Source organism: Mixophyes fleayi, chromosome 1 (assembly GCF_038048845.1).
Source record: "Mixophyes fleayi isolate aMixFle1 chromosome 1, aMixFle1.hap1, whole genome shotgun sequence".
Classification (NCBI taxonomy): Eukaryota; Metazoa; Chordata; class Amphibia; order Anura; family Limnodynastidae; genus Mixophyes; species Mixophyes fleayi.
In genome coordinates this window covers 438,136,011-438,157,621 of record NC_134402.1, presented here as the reverse complement: position 1 = coordinate 438,157,621, position 21,611 = coordinate 438,136,011, and the positions used below count along the sequence as shown (strand labels likewise).

Sequence of the window (21,611 nt, the reverse complement as noted above, 5' to 3'; positions counted from 1 at the left end):
ATGACACTCGCTTCTCCCGTACAGATATTGGCTCACGTTAAATTTTGAAAGTCGAACAGGCTCTATTTTGAGTGTGTTGAATTTAAGCCGCCCTAAGATGTAAATGTTGAGTAGACCCTGTTCCCATGTGTGGTTTTCTAAAGCAAACATGTAAGAGCCCCTAAATCATCATCGTCATCATCACCATTTATTTATATAATGTCACTGATTCCGCAGCGCTGTACAGAGAACTCATTCACATCAGTCCCTGCCCCATTGGAGTTTACAGTCTAAATTCCCCTAATATACACACACACACACACACACACACACACACACACACACACACAAAGACCGAGAGAGACTAGGGTCAATTTGCTAGCAGCCAATTAACCTACCAGTATGTTTATGGAGTGTGGGAGGAAACCGAAGCACCTGGAGGAAACCCACGAAAACACAGGGAGAACATACAAACTCCACACAGATAAGGCCATGGTCAGGAATTGAACTCATGACCCCAGCTCTGTGAGGCAGAAGTGCTAACGTCTGAGCCACTGTGTCCTAAATGTTGTCTTTCCATAGTGAGGCCACAAATACAAACAATGAGTTGTGCGTAATCTTACAATCAATTAGGGATATTCATTAAATAAAATATATCTGGATGGCACAGCCCTTTAAAATCTCTATTATGATGTTTAAATAACTCTTTCTAAAGTTATATTAGAAAGTTGGTAACCGCTACTTCCAATTAACAGGCTTTGGATATGAATTAGCCAGTTTGGCACAAGGTGTCTCCGGAACGTCTCCTGGAGACACATTGCGCCAATGTTATGGTAGGAATCTCGCTCACTGGTTCTCGCACCCCGTAGAAGTGCAATTTAATATCTCCCTATAACTTTAACTTATTGGTGAAGTACCAACACATTTAGCAGTGCTGTAAAGTTAGAAATAATGCAATTCTATGAGGTCACACAGGGGAATATAAAATTAGGAAATTTGAGAGAGTTGGGAGTAAGAATATCTTGAAACACTATAGAATATATAAAGAGAGTTTTGACAAATAGTGGCCGGCTAAATTGTAACAGTCCATCATTCCCTATAATACAACAATTAATACAAACTAATTAGGTTTTAACTTTTGTTTGGTTTGAAGGAATTTTTCCCCATGAAAAAAATTATCCAAAACTTAGGAGCCACTAATTTTGTAATTAAGAATGTGCAAGCCACTGAGTAATTTTTAGGGGTAGAGTTATACACATCTTCATCACCATTTATTTTTATAGCGCCACTGATTCCACAGCGCTGTACAGAGAACTCATTCACATCAGTCCCTGCCGCATTGGAGCTTACAGTCTAAATTCCCTAATATACACACACAGACAGAGAGGGAGAAACTAGGGTCAATTTTGATAGCAGTCAATTAACCTACTAGTATGTTTTTGGAGTGTGGGAGGAAACCGGAGCACCTGGAGCATACACACTGACTGGTATTGGCACCATATCTTACAATGACCAGCAAACAATTGCTTGTAAACCATACGGTAAATGGCCCAAATGACCGGCATATTATACACAGAATGCAAACATTATGCCAGCCTGTGCCCAACCCATAACCAGTCTCTGAGCCACAGATGAATAAACCAGACTGTGAACTGATTCTAGCTCGTACGTAAGTGTAGAAAAGCCTTGCACTTTGTATGTGCTGAGTGTTAGCGTCCTTAATAATGTACTATGTATTTAATGGGTGTTTCATACAAGTCCATTGTATTATACCGTGTGTGGACGCACTGTGTGAATATTGCCGGCAGTGTAGTAATCGACGGAAAGCAGACGCTTGTCACAAAGTGTGTGTATACAGGGCCATTGTCTTGCATTATTATTTGGACCAGGAGCCTCAAAGTGCATGTTAGTAGGCCCTGAGAAACTCTTAATATTAACGCCCTTTGTGTGCGGCCTTAAAATGAGCTCCTGATATTTAACGGTTGAAGACCTAATGGCCAGAGACACAGGAATAATAGAGGTGCTGAACGTTATGTCTGCAAGGACTAAATGTTCCTGACAGGCGCCCTGGTGGCCAGCGAGCGGGTGGAGGGGCTGAGCACACAGTGTAGGGAGACTGGATCCAGTTGCCGGTGCATATTTGTCAGTCGCCATGGTAACCTGTGCACTGGGAATCGTTCAGCCTTGGCCTACATAGCATTGCCTTTGTATAAAGGTATAACATGTCAGTCTGTTCACGTGTACCTTCAGAACAAAACAATTAAGGCCTTTTGGAGACCTGTCGTTTGGTTCCAAACTCCAGCTTTAACACAGTAGAAATCTATGATTGGTTTCTGGCAAATTGTCAGTGACGGAGAAGTCTGAGGTGTCTTCAGTTTCTGTAGAATGTACTGAATAAATGACAGCTAGAATCTGATTGGTTGCTATAGGCAACATCTTCAATTTTTTAATCCTGCAATTTAGTAAATATACCCATTAGTCCTTCAAATGTGAAATCAGAGGCAAGTGCAGAGCGGGGAGTTTACAAGTGCACAACACCCCCCCTTCTCCAAAGCAACTGTCCAGAGCAGGCTGAAGCCCCAACATGGCCCTGTCAGCTATTAGTTGGCTATCTACTTGCAAAGCATGCTGGGGCATGTAGTTTCACAACGCCTCGAGAGCCACAGGTTTGCCCGGCTTGATCTAGACTACAGATACTGCTTAAAATATCACAAAATGCTGCAGGATGTCCATTTCTAGCATTACACAAGCAGTTTGCAAAGAATGGCATATATTTTGTTTGGAAAATACTTTTATTTTGCTATGCAAACCTATGAAAATCTAGATGCACCTACGGAAATGGAGGTGCACGGTGAGACCGATTCTGCCCTGTGCAGTGAATCATCATCATATATTTATATAGCGCCACTGATTCCACAGCGCTGTACAGAGAACTCACTCACATCAGTCTCTGCCCCATAGGAGCTTACAGTCGAAATTCCCTAACACATATACACACACACAGACAGAGAGACAGACTAGGGTCAATTTTGATAGCAGCCAATTAACCTACTAGTATGTTTTTGGAGTGTGGGAGGAAACTGGAGCACCCAGAGGAAACCCACGCAAACACGGGGAGAACATACAAATTCCAAACAGATAAGGCCATGGTCGGGAATTGAACTTATAACCCCAGTACTGTGAGGCAGAAGTGCTAACCACTGAATCACCGAATGTTATGGATTTCATAAACGGCCTCCACTGTATGGTGTCTTTTTTTCTGGGGGCTTGATCACATGGAAATCACTTTCTATGTCTAGCCTTCTCTTGGTAAAACTGAGACGGCTGGAAGACACCAACTGACTGGCAGAGATGATTTTCAGAGACGTGCAGAGATGACTGCATGTCATTATTTTAGAGATGTAAAAAATACCATTAAAGTGAAGAGACCTGTTACGTTTCATGCCAGAATATCAGCCCTTCAGCCCCTAAACTCTGTCTCCAAAATATCCAATTGCTGTGCCTCACAACAGTGGGCTTTTGTAACATGCTAAATGTTAATAACGTATTTCCCACCTAGTACAGGGGATGTTGCTTGCATTTGAAGGCCAGTAATGTTGAGCTGCCCATTTTATTCAGGATACAGATTTTATTAGTACAATTATTTTTTAAGCTAGTATTTAGTGTGTTTTTCTTGGCAGATTGATGTTTTCTCTTCTTTTATGTTGGCAAATATGGTTCTGTTTTCGTTTTATTTGGCTATTTTGTGAAAAGAACACCAAACGAATTGATGAGGACATGTTAACTATTAACTGATATCGATGTATTTAGGACTGCGTTATCTCTTCTCTGTACCCATTAGTAAATGATCTGTCACGACTTTGGCAAATAAAGCCCAACAGAAGTAAAATCAAGAACTGCTAAAGCTGAAATGCAAGTTTCTTTATACAGAGAAGCAGCTAATAACCTTCACAAGTACTGTATATAAGGGGAAGTGTCAGGAGCTTATCCGTATGATCGATGTCTGAGATGAGACGATTTTGGGTGATAGTTTCCTACACTGAGCAGACTGACAGGAATCCACTTGAGATTCAGTACAGAGACAGACACTGTTAGCAGAAGTCGCCTGATAAAAGAGCCAGCGGAGGGCCAGCCAAATCTTTTTGTATCCCCCACCTTCCCTGTCAACCTTCTTTAGTCATATTTAATTTAGCGCAAGGTGAAGCTGTGCCCATTGGCAGCCATTACGGGGTGCGAGAGAAAATGAGCAGATATTCCTGTAACGTCTCCGATGTCATGTGTCTCCCTGGACGTTCCCGGAGACCTCTCGAGCCAAATTGAATCTCCCCCTATGGGATGGATTTATCAAATCCTTTAAAAAGGAAAAGTGGAGGTGTTGCCCATAGTAACCAATCAGATTCTAGCTATCATTTAGCACATTCTAGAGAATGATATAATATGAGTACTATGGGCAGTACCTCCACTTTTCCTTAATTTTACCATTATTATTATTATTATTATTATTATTATTATTATTATTATTATTATTAATAATAATAATAATAATATTTATTTATAAGGCGCCACAGATTCCGTAGCGCCGGACATAAGCAAGTAACAAATAGATGAGGTAATACATATAAGTAGCACACATGAGTGTGAGTAATGCTATGGGGACTCACGCAGAGTGCAGCAAAAGATGGGACAGGACATACGAGGGAGTCAGACAGTTGACAAACATGGGACAATAGTTAGAGAGCTTACATTCTTTTGAGGTAATGAGAGACAATATTATCAGCTGGGAAAAGATGGAGATGTCAGATGAGGAAGAGGAGGTGATGGATATAATGGTTAGGAGGTGCTAGGATAGGGAAGCTTGAAAAGGTGAATTTTGAGTGAGCGTTTGAAGGACTGAAGATGGTGGAGAGTCAAATGAGACGAGGTAAGGAGTTCCAAAGATTAGGGGCAGCACGGCAGAAATCTTGAAGGTGGGCATGGGAGGAGGTAATGAGGGGTGAATTGAGGCGGAGGTCAGAGGCAGAGCGGAGTGGCCAGGCAGGTATTTACCTCGAGACAAGGTCAGAGATGTAAGGGGGAGAAGTACTGGTAAGGGTTTTGTAAGTGAGGGTAAGGTGCTTGAACTCAATTCTGAAATGGATAGTGAGTCAGGAAGGCCAGTGAGAAGGAGGTTGTAAAAGTCGAGATGAGAAATAATGAGTTAATGGACCAGGATTTTGGTTGCTTCCTGAGAGAGGAAGGGATGTATTTTCACGATGTTACAGAGGAGGAAATGGCAGGATTTGGTGAGGGACTGGATATGTAAAATTGAGAGCGGAATCAAGGGTGACCCCAAGGTAGTGGGCTTGGTTGACAGGAGAAAGAGAGATGTTGTCAACCAAGATGGAGATATTGGGATGGATAGCAAAATTGGCAGGAGGAAAGATGATGAGCTCAGATTTGGAGATGTTGAGTTTCAGGAAGGGCTGTGACATCCAGGTATTTACAGCAGAGAGACTGCTAGATACTTGTCCCACAAGGACAGAGCCTTGTGGGACTTCAATAATAAGGGGAAGAGGGAGGGAGGAAGAATCAGAAGCAGACACGCTAAAACAGTGGGCAGCGAAGGACTGAAGGTGAGGGAGAGTCGAATGAGATGGGCTAAGGAGTTCCAAAGATTAGGGGCAGCACGGCATAAGTCCTGGAGGCGAGCATGGGAGGAGGTAATGAGAGGTGAGTTGCGGCGGAGGTAGGAGGAAAACCAGGAGAGAGCTGTTTCACGAAGACCTAGTGAGTGAACGGTGGTGAGGAGAAGAGAATGATCGACGGTGTCAAAAGCAGCAGAGAGGTCAAGGAATACAATAAGGGAAAAGTGACCTTTGGTCTTATATGAGAGTAAGTCATTTTTTACTTTAGTGAGGTCAGTTTCAGTTGAGTGAAGGGGACAGAAGCCAGAATTGAGAGGGTCAAAAAGAGAATGGGAAGAGAGAAAGTGGGTCACACAAGTCATTTGAGAATTTTAGAAGCAAAGGGAAGACGTGATACGCGTGGTAGTTGGAGAGACAGGATGGGTCAAGGGAAGGTTTCTTGTAAATAGGGGAGATGAGAGTATGCGTAAAGGCCGAAAGGAAGATACCAGTGGAGAGAGAGAGGTTAAAGAGGTGAGCAAGGTGACAACAGGCATTGGGAGGGAGGGAACGGAGGAACTTGGAGGGGACAGGATCGAGAGGACAGGTTGTAGAAGAGGAGGAGAGAAGAGAGAGGATCTCAGCCACAGTTACAGGAGGGTAGGAACCAAAGATGGCAGAATGAGTCTTAGGACAGGTGGGGGGAGGCAAGTCTGACAAGAACAGATGTCATTGTGGATAGAGTCAATTTTGTTTTTGAAGTAGGTGGCAAAGTCAAGAGTGGTGATGGATGAGGGGGATGGAGGTGGGGAGGACACAGTAGAGAATTAATGGTAGAAGAGAGGTGTCAGGTTTTATTGGATAGGGAGGAGATATGTGACATCACTGTAATATACATCAATCAGCCACAACAGCCACTGTCAATTAAAGTGAATAACATTGATTATCTAGTTACAATGGCACCGGTCAAGGGATGGGATATATTAGGCAGCAAGTGAACAGTCAGTTCTTATAGTTGAAGCAAGAAAAATGGGCAAGCGTAAGAATCTGAGCGACTTTGACAAGTGCCAAATTGTGATGGCTAGAAAACTGGGTCAGAGCATTTCCAAAACAGCAGGTCTTGTGGGGTGTTCCCGATATGCAGTAGTTAGTACCTAACAAAAGTGGTCCAAGGAAGGACAACCGGTGACAGGGTCATGAGCGCCCAAGGCGCGTGGGGAACGAAGGTTAGCCCGTTTGATCCAATCCCATAGAAGAGCTTCTGTAGCACATATTGCTGAAAAAGTTAATGTTGGTTACGATTGAAAGATGTCGGAATACACAGTGCATCACAGCTTGCTGCTTATGGGGCTGCGTAGCCACAGACTGGTCAGCGTACCCATGCTGACCCCTGTTCACCGTCGAAAGTATCTACAATGGGCACGTGAGCACCAGAACTGAACCATGGAACAATGGAAGAAGGTGGCCTGGTCTGATGAATCACGTTTTCTTTTACGTCATGAGGACAACTGGGTGAGTGTGCATCGTTTACCTGGGGAAGGCAGTGTGACGCTCCGGGCAATGTTCTGCTGGGAAACCTTGGGCCCTGGCATGCGGATGTTACTTTGACACGTACCAACTACCTAAACATTGTTGCAGACCAAGTACACCCTTCATGGCAACGGTATTCCCTGATGGCATTGGCCTCTTTCGGCAGGATAATGCGCCCTGCCACACTGCAAACATTGTTCAGGAATTATTTGAGGAACATGGCAAAGAGTTCAAGGTGTTGACTTGCCTCCAAATTCCCCAGATCTTAATCTGATTAGGGATGTGCTGGTAAAACAAGTCCGAGCCATGGAGGCCCCACTTCACAACTTACATGACTTAAAGGATCTGCTGCTAACGTCTTGGTGCCAGATACCACAGGACACCTTCAGAGGTCTTGTGGAGTTCATGTCTTGATGGGTCGATGGTGTTTTGATGGCATAAGAGGACTACACAATATTAGGCAGGCAGTTTTAATGTTGTGACTGATCTGTGTATGTGTATCTCTCTTCATATTAATACTAGGACAGTTCTGACTTAATAGCTTACATTCCACTGCAAAGCACGTGTGAATACAAGATCAGTCGTCAATACGTCGGACATTATATTTGTGAATTTTATGGGCAGCTATAGTATATACAGCAGCTTGTATTGTACGTTAGTGGTCATTTCAAGGTTTATACACATCTGGGATGCAGAGTTATAATATCTGGTGTATGTCCCAGTTCTGCAATGTAGTTGGATTCCTGACAGCTTAGCACCATTTGCAATCTCCTTCCATCCAAATTGTTGCAACAGTTTAATTACAGAATGTTCCTTTGTATAAATGATTCTGCTTCAGTTTCTTTGTTGATCTCAAATCTGCAGCTCATTGAGCTTTCCATCCTCTGTATTGTTTGACGTCATGACTGAAGGGAGGCAGGGCGAAGGCTCACTGCAAATCGGGAGATTAAATTTATGTAGCAATAACTGGAACATTCATTGCTTGACGTATCCTATTGGTCTCATTGGCTTAACCAGACAGATAAGTTCCCCAGCGAAGAATGGGTCAGAACAGTGAGGGAAGGCTAATATTGAAATGTAAATGAAATGTAAAATAAAATGAAGTAAAGCGAATAATCTACATGAAATAGGGATCTTCTAAATTAAATGATGTATTTGTGGAAAAACAAGGTGCACTAATCAATATTGAAATTATTTTATTTTAACATTTTATCTCCATCATGAGATTTGGAGCTGATAATATATTTATCAGAACCAATTAAACTGAGAAATGGAATTTACCAGCATAAATAAAATATGTTGCAGAATAGACTTAAATCTGTTCTGCTGATAATGGGAGCAAATAAAACGTGCAAAATTGAATAAAAAAAATACTTAAATGAACCATTCATCATTAACAGTTTTGTTTAATCACCTTGGTTGTAGATTATTGAGTCATTGTATTCATCTGGACTTACCTCTGCTGGAAGGTGGCTCCTGTTTTATGATGCTCAGTCTTAGGCTGGGTACACACCTCAGAGTTTCAGCAGATTATTGGGGCAATCACACGATAAATGACCACTCGGCCCATTCTCACATTAGTGTGTACGCTCTAACGATGAACTATTATTGTTCCAAAGCTCAACATATCATCATCATCATTTATTTATATAGCACCACTAATTCCGCAGCGCTGTACAGAGAACTCATTCACATCAGTCCCTGCCCCATTGGAGCTTACAGTCTAAATTCCCTAATATAGACACACAGACACAGACAGACAGAGACTAGGGTCAATTTTTGATAGCAGCCAATTAACCTAGCAGTATGTTTTTGGAGTGTGGGAGGAAACCAGAGCACCTGAAGGAAACCCACGCAAACACAGGGAGAACATACAAACTCCACACAGATAAGGCCATGGTTGGGAATCGAACTCATGACCCCAGTGCTGTGAGGCAGAAGTGCTAACCACTAGGCCACTGTGCTGCCCATATCGTTTCATTTGATTTTTAAACCGAACTAAAAATCTTGCTGAACGATGGAACGATGTTGTTCCAATCCTGCATTGTGTGTATGCACTCAGGACCGGCAGTGTCCATAGATCTCTATGGAGTGTGCAGAGTCACCATCTTTTCAGCTGACGGTTATGACGCTGTTAACGTTTCTCTTAAGGGGGTAATGTAACTATGCGGCCATGTACAATGTACTTTACAAAGGGTTGTACATTGTACATGGCCATATCCTCACCGGGAAGCAGCCGTCCTTACTCAAGATGTCGTGGTAAGTCTTGTCGGTGCAATCAGCACCTCTATTCCGTACCCCACCCACCCAGTCTTGGCTGTGTCCATCCATGTTTCTTGCCACCGGTTGCTAAGTTGTCTTTTTTCAGTGCTGCACTGAACATGAATAGATATATTAAGTAAATGATACAGCCAGGTCCAGCATGGTGACACAGTGGTTAGCAGTTTTAACTTAATTCCAACCATGGCCTTATCTGTGTGGAGTTTGTACGTTCTCCCCATCTTTACCTGGGTTTCCTCCGGGTGCTCCGGTTTCCTACCACAGTCCAATAACGTACTGGTAGGTTAATTGGCTGCTGACAAAGTAGAACCTGGTGCGTGTGGATATAGTAGTGAATTTAGAATGTAAGCTCCAATGGTGCAAGAGACTGATATGAACGATTACATATTCCCTGAGACCGCCTCTCTCTCGCTTGCGCGCACTCCCCCCACCCCGTCTCCCTCTCTTTCGCGTCCCCACCCCGTCTCCCTCTCACGCGCGCGCTCCCCCCACTCCATCTCTCTCTCTTTCACGTGCATCCCCACCCCGTCTCTCTCTTTTGCGCGTGCCCCAACCCCGCCTCTCTCTCGCATGCGCGCACGCACCCCACCCCGTCTCACTTTCTTTTGCATCCCCGCCCCGTCTCCCTCGCACGCACGCGCTCCCCCCACTCCATCTCTCTCTCTCTCATGCGCGCCCCCATCCCGTCTCTCTCGCACGTGTGCAGGCCTTGCTCTCTTTCCCTCTTTGTGACTCATATATTAAAAGGTTTGCTGGGTTAGTTAAACTGGAGAACACCTGTATTTAGCAGTAGTTGTTTATAGCAAGATGCTAATAATTGCGATGAGTAAATCATTTCTTTGTCTTTGCAGTCCAAAATGAGGGGCATGACATGCACCTGGGCCTCACTCATCATCCAGGCTGGAGTAACCCAGTGATAGCAATTACTGCTGTCCATCTGTCAAGATGCATTAACCAGACCAATGTGTACATAGAGGACAGCGATAAACAAACTACGGTAAATACAACAAGCTCATCCCACGTGCAGTATCGCCCTCTAACGAGGTGTTCCTGTGTGTCCTAGCAGCCATGCTCTCTTATCAGCTTCATTACACAATATACTGGGAGTCTCTCTGTTTGCACATGTAAAGGATCTGTACATCAGAGAACAGGACATTGCCATGAAATTTATTGTTTGGTTTTTTTGTGCTTTTCATTTACAACTACCTCTTTTCAGCCGCTAACTAAACAGCATTAAAAAACTGATGCATTGATTCTTATGGGCTCATTCTCACCATTGCAATTTAAAATTTGAACGCTGAGTTTAAAGCTTTAGAACTTCAGCGCATGCTACCAGTCATTAGGGTGTATTGGTAAAAGCACAATGCATCACAAGTGCATGTACAACATGTTCAAAATCATTCGAATGTATCTAAAGAACGCGTTAGTTTTACTCATCTTCTCGGTGCATATGAGTGAACGAGCCCGAAAGGACCACTATATACTACCCTTTACAAACGTATATGTTGTAGTTTCAGAACTGAAGAGGTTTCAAGTAAAGTTCTGGTCATAGCGGAAGATACTTTCCTATACACACAAACACCAACATTGGCGGATGTAGACTCTGATGGCAGCAATACAGAAATGGAAGTTGCTCAATCAATTCATAGGTTCTAGTTCTGATAGCAGCAATGACTGCTTGACGCTGCTGAAACTCATATTTACTCATACAAGGTCTGCACTGCCTGAAAACTACAGGTCGTTGACTGAAATGGCAGCGGCCTGCTGGTGATTGTGGGACTCGTTCAGTCCACTTCCAGCTTTCATCCCTACTTTAACGCCCCACCGTACTGGCCCAAATGTAAGCAGAAACAACTGCAAAAATAGCAGCCTGCTGTGTTCTGCAGTTCCAAATACATTGTAAATATACACTCTGATGTAGCCAGAGTAAATATTTGGCAGTCATCATTATCATCAACAATCCATACGGAATATTCTGTTTTATGGCCTGAAGTAATATAATAGGGAAAACAATATATAAAAAAAAGTAACAAAAAACATGATAGAACGAGTCGCAGCGTGCAAGTTACATGGAACCCCAGATTCTGTTTTGTTTTACTGTGCATATCTGTGATGCTTTTTTGTTTGTTTGTCTGTTTGTGTTTTTTCACCATTGAGTACATTTGTGAAACTACATGTTCCTGACTGCCAGTGCATGCTGGCACATGTAGTTCCTCAATCGCCATCATGCACTGGCAAGCGCTTCTAAAACAGTATATGGCATGTGTTGTTGTTTTTTGACTGATCCAGTTGTACTCCGTTATCTAAGGGAGAGCCCCCAGTTGCTGCTCACAGAGTCCAGAGTAGGAGGACATGAAACAGGCATAGGCACTGCCTGGCGGAAGGATCACTCCGCTGCTAACTATAGGTGCAGGCAGCATTGTGACATTATAGATGATACTTGGCAATATTGAAATGTGAGACGACACTGTGAGATTCCGGTAGATTTCTGATAAGATTCTACCGAGAGACAAAAGTTATACGAGAGAGAAACTATCACACAAAAGGAAGAAAATATTTTCTCCACTTAATCAAGACAAGAGCTTTATTTTGATGGGTCTGTACAAGACTGGTCTTGTGCTGCCCGGAAGGTACACAACTGTGTAATCTCTTTGGTATTCCTCCCCTCTCTTCAGGAAGAACAGCGAGTCCTGCAGACCCAGCCAGTCTGGCTTCTTTTCCTGTTTGGGAGGATGGGGGGGGGAGGGGGTCTTGTCCTGAATCTGCTCCCAGATTTTTCTACAAAAAAAGATTTGTGCACAGTGAGTGGGCGTCTGTTTTACCTCTAGTGAGTACAGAATGTCAATATTGAGGATAAGAACATAGGGCCTGATTCATTAAGGATCTTAAGAAACTTCTTATTTCAGTCTCCTGGACAAAACCATGTTACAATGCAAGGGGTGCAAATTAGTATTCTGTTTTGCACATAGGTTAAATACTGACTGTTTTTTCATGTAGCACACAAATATCAACTTTAAATGTCAGTGTACAAATAAGCTATCAAGTATTTGTGTGCTACATGAAAAAATCAGTAAGTATTTAACTTATGTGCAAAACAGAAAACTAGTTTGCACCCCTTCCATTGTAACATGGTTTTGTCCAGGAGACTGAAATAAGAAGTTTCTCAAGTTAAGATCTTTAATGAATCAGGCCCATTTCAATTTCAGTGAGTTTGTTGTGAATGTTGTCCAGAAGGAATTGGCTGAACGAACATTTTACCAATGAACAATTCAGTGTCATATGACTATAAAAGTCCATCAAACATAACGAGCCTGAGTCATTAAGGAAAGGAAAGCAAAAAACAGGTGTAACTTTTCACCTTGGCAAAACCATGTTGCACTGGAGGGGGAGCTAAATTTAAAATGTGGGGACAGATTTATAGCTGGGGTAGGGCATGTCCTAGATCAACTGAATTTCAGTGTAAAAATAAAACTGTCAAGTATTTGTGTGTTACATGAAAAAAACAGCCAGTTTTTTCCTTACATACAAAATAATAAACTAATTTGCACCCCTTGCATTGCAGATGGTTTGTCCAATAGCAAACTTACTCCTTTTTCTTGATTCACTTTCCTTAATGAATCAGGCCCAACTCACTTCTCCATGCTTCATCTGCAGCTGTAAAGAAATGTGTGCCAGTACTGGTAGGGCCGGCCGTGTAAAATATTCATCTTGCTTCAGGTTTGTTTTGCTTTTTTTTTGTAAAAGTGGAGGAAGCAACGGATAAAATGCTACTGGGTTTATCCTCATTTATTGCTTACTTTAATCGGAAGAGACGTCGAATTACATGAGTCACTTTTTTGTTAATGAAGCTTTTTATGACTTTGCTCAAAGCCTGTCCGGGAATATACTTCTCTGGTGAAGTGCAATATGACAGCGCACAATGCACCCCCTTAAAAGTACAGGATGAGACCCCAACAATACCAACTCTTAGCCTGGTGCAAAGGGCAAATCTTTGCCACTTCGAAAATCTGGCTCTGCAAAATGAAACAATGTTTCTGCACTTTTCCACAAAACTAGGCGCACCCTGGTGGTTACATTATACTTTGCAACTAACCACATCACTACGTTCAACTTTTTCTCTCGGCCTATGCAAACCCCTGCTTCTCTGCAAACGCAGCCATCGGCGTTCTGTAAACTTGGGCGCTTTGGTTGAAATTTAGGCACACTTGGACCAAACGAGGCACACGTGGGACCAAAGCAGACTTTGCCTTGTCAGCTATTCTGCTCTTTGCAATTTAACTCCACTGCCATGAAGACATTGTAAGCACAACTAGTATAGTGAGTGATATAAACTTTCACAAATACAGTGATATCACTTTCTTTCTTACACACATTATTATATACATACAAATAACTAAACACACAATAAGAAGTAATCTGCGAATTGCAAAATATGCAAATGCACCAATTGATCACTCGTGGTCTGACTGAGTAAAATTTATAAAAACATCACCTAAAATGCCACTACCTTCTTTCATTTCAATATCCCCCCTTTTTCTCTTAAAATACTCCTCTGACAAAATGGGAAAATCATTAGATACTAAAAACACTCCTGTTAAGTATTTGTAGTATGATATTCTACAACACAAAGAGATATTACACATTCAGAACATTTCATATCTGGCTGTAGTGATTTTGAGTTTGCTTCTAGTTTAAAGAATATTAATGCCTAATTTGTTTACTCTTTTTTACCAAGTTCCACAGGGTTTTATTCATTGAGATGATTTTACATTGTTTGCTAATTTTACGAAGTTCTAATGGGTTTTCCACATTGAGATGACTTTATTTGATTTTTGGCTTGTACATGTTCTCTTAGGACTTTTAAATTGCATTATCTTTTTTTTGGCTTCTTTGTGCCCTTTAAAGGCATTGTAAGAGCAGACAGAGCTATTCATTTTATTAACCTGGGATACGGCCACAAACCAACACCCTATCATTCAGTTCTCAATAGTGGCTTTATGTTAACTTTGAAACATGAAAACGCAGAATATTAATGATTTATCCACGTAGCCATCAAAACATTCTAAGAAAAGAGTGAATTGAGAGTCAACTTTCTGCCACTGAAGGTTTGGTGAGGACTTAAACTATAAAAAAACAAGGTTATTGTCTCCATTCCAACAGTGGCTAATATAAAGAGCAAATTAATTTATGCTATGAGTCTATTCATTAGTTTAATGTAGTATTGAAAAGGAAGAGACCATCAAATTATGGGTTTTACTCTTGTTTTTGCTTGGTTCTCCATGTTAAATCGTTGTCTCTTCACTTTCCGTTATAGGATTGAATGACTACAAACGTGTGATCATGGGAGATATGAAGACCCCGGACTTTGATGACCTTCTTGCGGCCTTTGACATTCCTGACATGGTGGATCCAAAAGCAGCTCTTGACTCTGGACACGATGATCATGATGGTCCTATCAAGCAGAACGTCCATGGAGATGACGATGCTCATGTTCCATCCTCTTCCGACGTTGGCGTAAGCGTTATAGTTAAAAATGTAAGAACCATTGACTCTTCTGAGGCACCCGAGAAGGATAGTCATCACTCCACTGGTAATGGCTTACACAATGGCTTCCTTACCATCTCCAACCTTGAACGTTTCAACAAAGAAGGATTGAAAGTCCTCAAAGATAAAGCTCTTGTGTCTGGCCCCATCCTTAAAGAATCTGTTTTCAACCAGTTCAGTCCTATTTCTAGTGCTGAAGAATTTGACGAAGATGAAAAAATTGAAGTGGACGATCCTCCTGATCGAGGCGACCTGAGCAGTTTTGGCTCTAACATTTTAACTGCATCGATTTCTCAGCACCGCTATGAACGGGACAAGGTCCGGGTTGTGGAACATGTGATTAAATCTGGAATTGCCGTTTCTAACAGTGTTGACAAAAGCAAAGAGTGCCAAAAAGACTTTGAGACCAGTTCAGCCGGTTTGGCTGCCTACGACACCTTTAAAGGGAAAAAACTTGAGGAAAAACTGAAAGACAGTGCTCAGAGGCTGCTAGAGAGCAAAGTTATGGATGCGAAACTAGAGCCAGACAAAAGTGAAGTCAACGGAGTTAGCGTATCACAGTTAAAGTTAAAGTCCTCGGCAAAACTTTCTTCTTGCATTGCTGCAATTGCTGCTCTTAGTGCTAAGAAAGTGGCATATGGTCCAAAGGACATACAGACCAATTCGGAGGAGTCATCTCAGGTGCCAAAAGACATTAGTGATAGTCCATTGATAAGCGTAAAGTCTCCTGATGCCCAGTTGACCATGCAAAGTCTCATTGATGGTACGAAGAAGACCCCTTTGAAGCCATCTGATAGCCCAACGAGTGTGTCCAGTGAGAATAGCAGCAAAGGTTCACCTTCATCTGGTGGTTCAACTCCTGCAATTCCAAAAGTGAGAATAAAAACTATCAAGACCTCGTCTGGAGAAATCAAGAGAACAGTCACCAGGGTTTTACCTGACTTTGAAGCTGATGGGACAAAACCACCTTCTGATCAAACGTCTACTTTGGTGGTGTCATCACTTTTGTCATCTCCTACATCTGCTGCAGCTATGCTCTCCTCGCCTACAAGAGCCTCCTTACAGACAAGTGTTACCAATAATGCCGTTGCTGCAACAGATGTTACTCCGAAGCAGGTCACTATCAAACCTGTGGCCACAGCATTTCTACCTGTATCTGCCGTAAAAACAGCAGGTTCACAAGTAATAAATTTGAAGTTTGGTAACAATACTACGGTTAAAGCCACAGTAATATCTGCTGCCTCTGTCCAAAGTGCCAGCAATGCTATCATTAAGGCCGCCAATGCCATTCAGCAGCAGACCGTGGTTGTCCCAGCTTCGAGTCTTGCCAATGCTAAACTTGTGCCAAAGACGGTGCATTTTGCCAACCTCAATCTCTTGCCTCAAGGCTCTCAAGCTACTACTGAGCTTCGCCAAGTGTTATCGAAATCCCAGCCGCAAATCAAGCAGACTCTTGTGACGACTGCTGCAGTGATGCAACCCAAAAAGGTGTCGAGAGTCCAAGTGGTGGCTTCCTCGCAGAGCTCTGTGGTGGAGGCCTTCAATAAAGTACTGAGTAGTATTAATCCAGTTCCAGTATATGTCCCCAACCTTTCGCCACCAACTAATGCAGGGATAAGCTTGCCGGTCCGTGGATACAAGTGTTTAGAATGTGGGGATGCTTTTGCCCTCGAAAAGAGCCTTTTACTGCATTATGACCGTCGGAGTGTACGCATAGAAGTCACTTGCAACCATTGCAAAAAGAATTTAGTTTTTTATAATAAATGCAGTCTTCTGTCCCATGCCCGTGGGCATAAAGAAAAAGGCGTGGTAATGCAGTGTTCGCACCTTATCCTAAAGCCAGTCCCAGTAGACCAGATGATTGCATTGCCCCAGAATAGTGTTTCCGCTCCAACAGCCCCAGCTCCTCGGCAAAACCCCGCTTCTGTGGTGGCGCACACAATATCGAAGGTGACGTCTGGAACGTCCTCGCCAGTGATTTGTGCCCCGGCCAGTGCCCCCATCACGCCAGCTATGCCTTTAGACGAAGATTCCTCCAAGTTGTGCAGGCATAGTCTGAAGTGCTTGGAATGCAGCGAAGTTTTCCTGGATGAAACCTCCCTAGCGACACACTATCAGCAAGCTGTGGATATAAGTGCACAAGTACGGTACCATATATAATTCTGAAGGTTACCAGATCTAATGCCATTTCATAATAATGTCAGTCTGTTTGCCCTGCTTCCTGTCTAAAGTACAGCCATGTTGTGAACCAAAATTCATGAGAATTGTGCTAGAAGCTAGTGATATCATTGTGGCATGAAGGCAGCCTGTTGTGAGCTTTTGAGGTCTTCCTGAGAATGTAGCCTGTCTGGTGAGGAGAGGAGAGGACAGGGCATGCATTTTTCTGCCAAACTAAATATTAATTATTAATCAGCCTGACACGGTGACTGCGTGAATTTACACTGACGGCCAGGGCTGCCATCAGAAATTATGGAGCCCAGTAGAAATGAAACAGGCAGCCCCCCCCCCCCCCCCCCCCCCCTGTGAACACCCTCCCTGGTGTGAACTCCCCCCCCCCGTGAACACCCTCCCTGGTGTGAACTCCCCCCCCCCCTGTGAACACCCTTCCTGGTGAACAAAAAAAAAAAACATCTTAAATTATGACATGAAGGGAGAAAATAACTATTATCCCTCAAGAAGTACTTCTTAGCCCATTATCATACTTGTAAGCCTAATCTCCTACAAGTTCAGGGTACAAAAAAAGGTGATAATAAAATATCTTTAAAATATAGTTACCCAAATGTTGCACCTGCTGCTCCTTATTCTTACAGCGGCGGCGGGAACATCAGTGTGACGTCAGGTCATCACTCACCGACAGGGAGAATCACATGATCGCAGGGGAGGAGCAATGATTCCCCTGCGATCATGATTGGCAGCTGCCTGGCTGTCACAGGGAGATCACATGATAGCAGGGGAATAATTTCTCCGCCCCTGCGATCGCATTCTGCTGCCTGGCTGTCATGGTAACAGCCAGGCTGAAGACAGCGGCGTAGACGTCGGGGACTGGAGGACAGCGGGCCCCCTGGTAAGTGTGTGCTGCCGGGCCCCCTGGTGAGCCCGGGCCCGGTACAAGAGTGCCCCCTGTACCCCCCCCTGATGGCGGCCCTGCTGACGGCTAGGGAAAATGTTTCCTAGGTGGTAATGCAGCAATAAATTTGCCAATGGCTTCTACTAAGAGATAACATACAACTATGTCTAGCGTACGCTGTCCTCCTATTGCCTTTTTTTAAATTATTTATTTATTAATTTATTTTTGATTTGAGCATAGACATTGAAGCACGTTGTTTTATTGTTTTTCACATTTAAACTATAATAATGTTGCATTGCTCCTGGCCGATTTATAAAAATGGCGCTCCTCACTCGTCTTTTGTCACCTGTTTAAAGAAAAAGCGTTGAGTGCAAATATATGTCCCACTCGCTTAATACTAAGATGAGAAACGGGTCGCAGCTAACCAGGCCAGCAAACGGTTATGTCATTTGGAATAAAGGCTTCTATCGTCATTTATTTTATGTTTTAGTTATATGTCAGCGCAGTATAGCAATTTGTGTTTAGCATTTAATGGTCCGTTTAATCACCCATATCCATGGTCTTTCACATTAAGAGTAACTATAAGGCTCCTATTTTGTACATTTTGTATTAAATGATCATAGACATCATGTATAAAAGTTATTGGAACTAGTTAGAAGTATTTAAGACATCACAGGGGAAGTATTTTTCCATACACACCAGAGTTTGTGTTTATTATTATTATTATTATTATCATTAATTTGTTAGGCGCCACAAGGTTTCCGCAGCACCGCACATAGTACAAACAGTAGACTATACAGGGTGTAACAGTACAGAACAATAAACAAAAAGTACCAATAGTTCAGAAACTCCAGGCAGGCAGATGCAATAGACACGGAGCAGAAGAACGGGTAAGGAGACAGGAGGGAAGAGGGCCCTGTTCATACGAGCTTACATCCTAAGGGAGGGTTGACAGACCAGGCACAAGAGGAGCCAGTTGAGGGAATGGGAGAGAGGGGAGAATGAGTGGAGGAGATGGGGGTTAAGTAGATGGTTGGTAGGCTTTGAGAAAGAGGTGAGTTTTGCGTGCACGTTTGAAGGAGCACAGAGTGGGAGAGAGGCGGATGGAGCGAGGGAGGTCATTCCAGTGAAGGGGGGCTGCACGGGAAAAGTCCTGGATTCTGGAATGGGAAGAGGTGATCAGAGTGTTTATAAGAAGACACCTCAGACATGTACTCTGATAAGACAAAAATGCAATTGTAATACTTTTTATTGTGTGAAATATGTTGAGTAAGGTAACTAGTAACAGTCACAAATTTATAAGCAAACATTTCCATGAATTAAGATGCCTGCACCTTCTTAGCGACCTCCTTTCAAGTTATTTGTTATCTGCTATTAAAGGCTCAGAAAGGGTTCTCTTTATTAGAGTTACTGAAAAGAAGTCTAGTGGGCATAGGGAAAAATGCTTCCCCCCCATGTTCACACCTTATGTAGCTCAAATGTAATTAGTTCTAATAAACTCTTGTACATTCCATAAATATCTAATTTATTATTTATAATTCTTTTATACTCTGTATTAATTTACATTTAGTGGTCTTTTAAATAGCGGGCCTTAGAACTAACCCTTATTAGTCTCGCCGTCATTGGGTAATCGTAAAATCTAACAGTAAGTTCTTGGGTCTTGTTTTCTAGAGGACGTGTAGTATCTGCATGATGCTGCTACCGAACCAGTGTAGTTTTTCCTGTCACCTGCGCATCCATCAGCACAGATCCCCCTACACCTGCCCCGAGTGTGGCGCCATCTGCAGGTCTGCACATTTCCAGACTCACGTCACCAAGAACTGCCTGCACTACACCCGCAGGATCGGCTTCCGGTAAGATTGGGTTTCACCTGTGCAGGAAATAAAGGCTTCTATAATGTATTTTGCGGATGCAGCATAGATATAGGTATCGAGTACATTTTTAGCGTAACATTTACAGCATTATATCACTAGGCCGAAGCATAGATAAATCGATGACTTGCTGGTCACACCTGTTAGTGGATAAATGGACGATCCAGATTTATCTTTAATCCCAGTTCAGTTCCTTGGATTATTATATAAAGTAGATAATTATTAGCAGTAATGTACGTTGTTTAGGGATCTGTGCACAGGTATTGTTTAACTGTAGACCAGAACGTTCTGAAAACTTAACACATAATGTAATAATTGCTGCTCTTCGGTGATGATCATTAACACAGATATCATCACAATCACTGTGAGGAGCATTGTTACACAAGGTAATAAGACAGCGAGTTCTCCTACACACAGACATGATGACTGAGCACCTCCTCCTTCTACAGTCACTTTGAGGAGCGCTGTTACACAAGGTAATAAGACAGCGAGATCTCCTACACACAGACATGATGACTGAGCACCTCCTGCTTCAGTCACTGTGAGAAGCGCTGCTACACAAGGTAATAAGAAAAGGGGGATGCTCCCAATCAGCACTTACTGTGAGGAGAACTGCTAGGGTATTCAGGGAATGTCATATACACAGACATGATCACTGAGAGCCTCCTCCTATAGTCACGGTGAAGAGCGTTGCTGCGCAATGTAATGACAAATCCATGAGCAGTGGTGAGAAATACACAGGTGATTTTTAAGTGTCATTTAGTGGGTTTTCAACCTGGCTCCAAATTACAGAACTCTGGAGCATTCAGGATAAACACGTCATACCCAGGGAAAATGGAATGTTCATTATATTTACTTATACATGTTCCTCTGGTTGTTTCCAGGTGTATGCATTGCAGCGTGGTATATTCGGAGATGGCTGCATTAAAGTGCCACATTCATGGATCCCACTGTGAAGTCTTCTACAAATGTCCTATCTGCCCAATGGCGTTTAAATCCGCCCCCAGCACCCATTCTCACGCGTACACTCAGCACCCAGGGGTGAAGATAGGAGAGCCCAAGTATGTATCTTTGTTTTTTTACTGCGTAATGTGGAAATGTGTAAAAATAAACTAATTATGTATATTTTCCATTCAGGATTATTAATGGTGTAATGTAATTTGCACCATTCTGCATAGACAGCTTTTTCAGTACACACAGATGGACCTAGTTTGTTATAGCCAAATGTACATGGGCAGCACAGTGGTTAGCATTGCTGCAACTCTGTTCTCGGGTCGTGAGTTTGATTCCAACCAGGACTCTGTATGGAGTTTGTATGTTTTCCTTGTGTGCGTTCTCTGTTTCTCAACTGCATCCTATTATTTGTCTCAAACTTGCTGTATCTGTCTATATGGCAAATTAAAGGGGGCTTCCACCTACAGATCACTTTAATTTAGATTGTACATACCCTCCAGCAAATTTGAATATATATATATATATTGACGTATTGTTTTTGCTCCCTCTGTGAGTTTCAGCCACGTTTATATATCATAGGACAGAGGGTTTTTTATTGTAAACACAGAGCTGCTCTCTGGATACAATTGTACACAATACAGAGAGCGAGTAAACTATAGGTCAGTGTTTTCCAAACTCAGTCCTCAGGGACCCCTAACAGTGCAGGTTTTCCATATCTCCTTGCAGGAGCACAGGTGTATTCATTACTGACTGATACATTGTAACAGATCCACAGGTGGTGCT

At 42.7% G+C, this 21,611-nt stretch overlaps 1 protein-coding gene across 2 annotated transcripts in view; it reads left to right on the top strand.

Annotated features, from left to right (window-relative positions):
• Positions 1-21,611, top strand: part of ZNF532 (zinc finger protein 532) — a 48,793-nt gene that overhangs the window by 9,775 nt on the left and 17,407 nt on the right. For both annotated transcript variants that reach the window (XM_075184827.1, XM_075184818.1), the window contains exons 2-5: positions 10,244-10,389; positions 14,707-17,078; positions 19,675-19,856; positions 20,759-20,935. In XM_075184827.1, coding sequence (XP_075040928.1) covers positions 14,733-17,078; positions 19,675-19,856; positions 20,759-20,935 — 2,705 coding nt within the window. In that variant the 5' untranslated portion in view covers positions 10,244-10,389; positions 14,707-14,732. The remainder of the gene's footprint in view (positions 1-10,243; positions 10,390-14,706; positions 17,079-19,674; positions 19,857-20,758; positions 20,936-21,611) is intronic.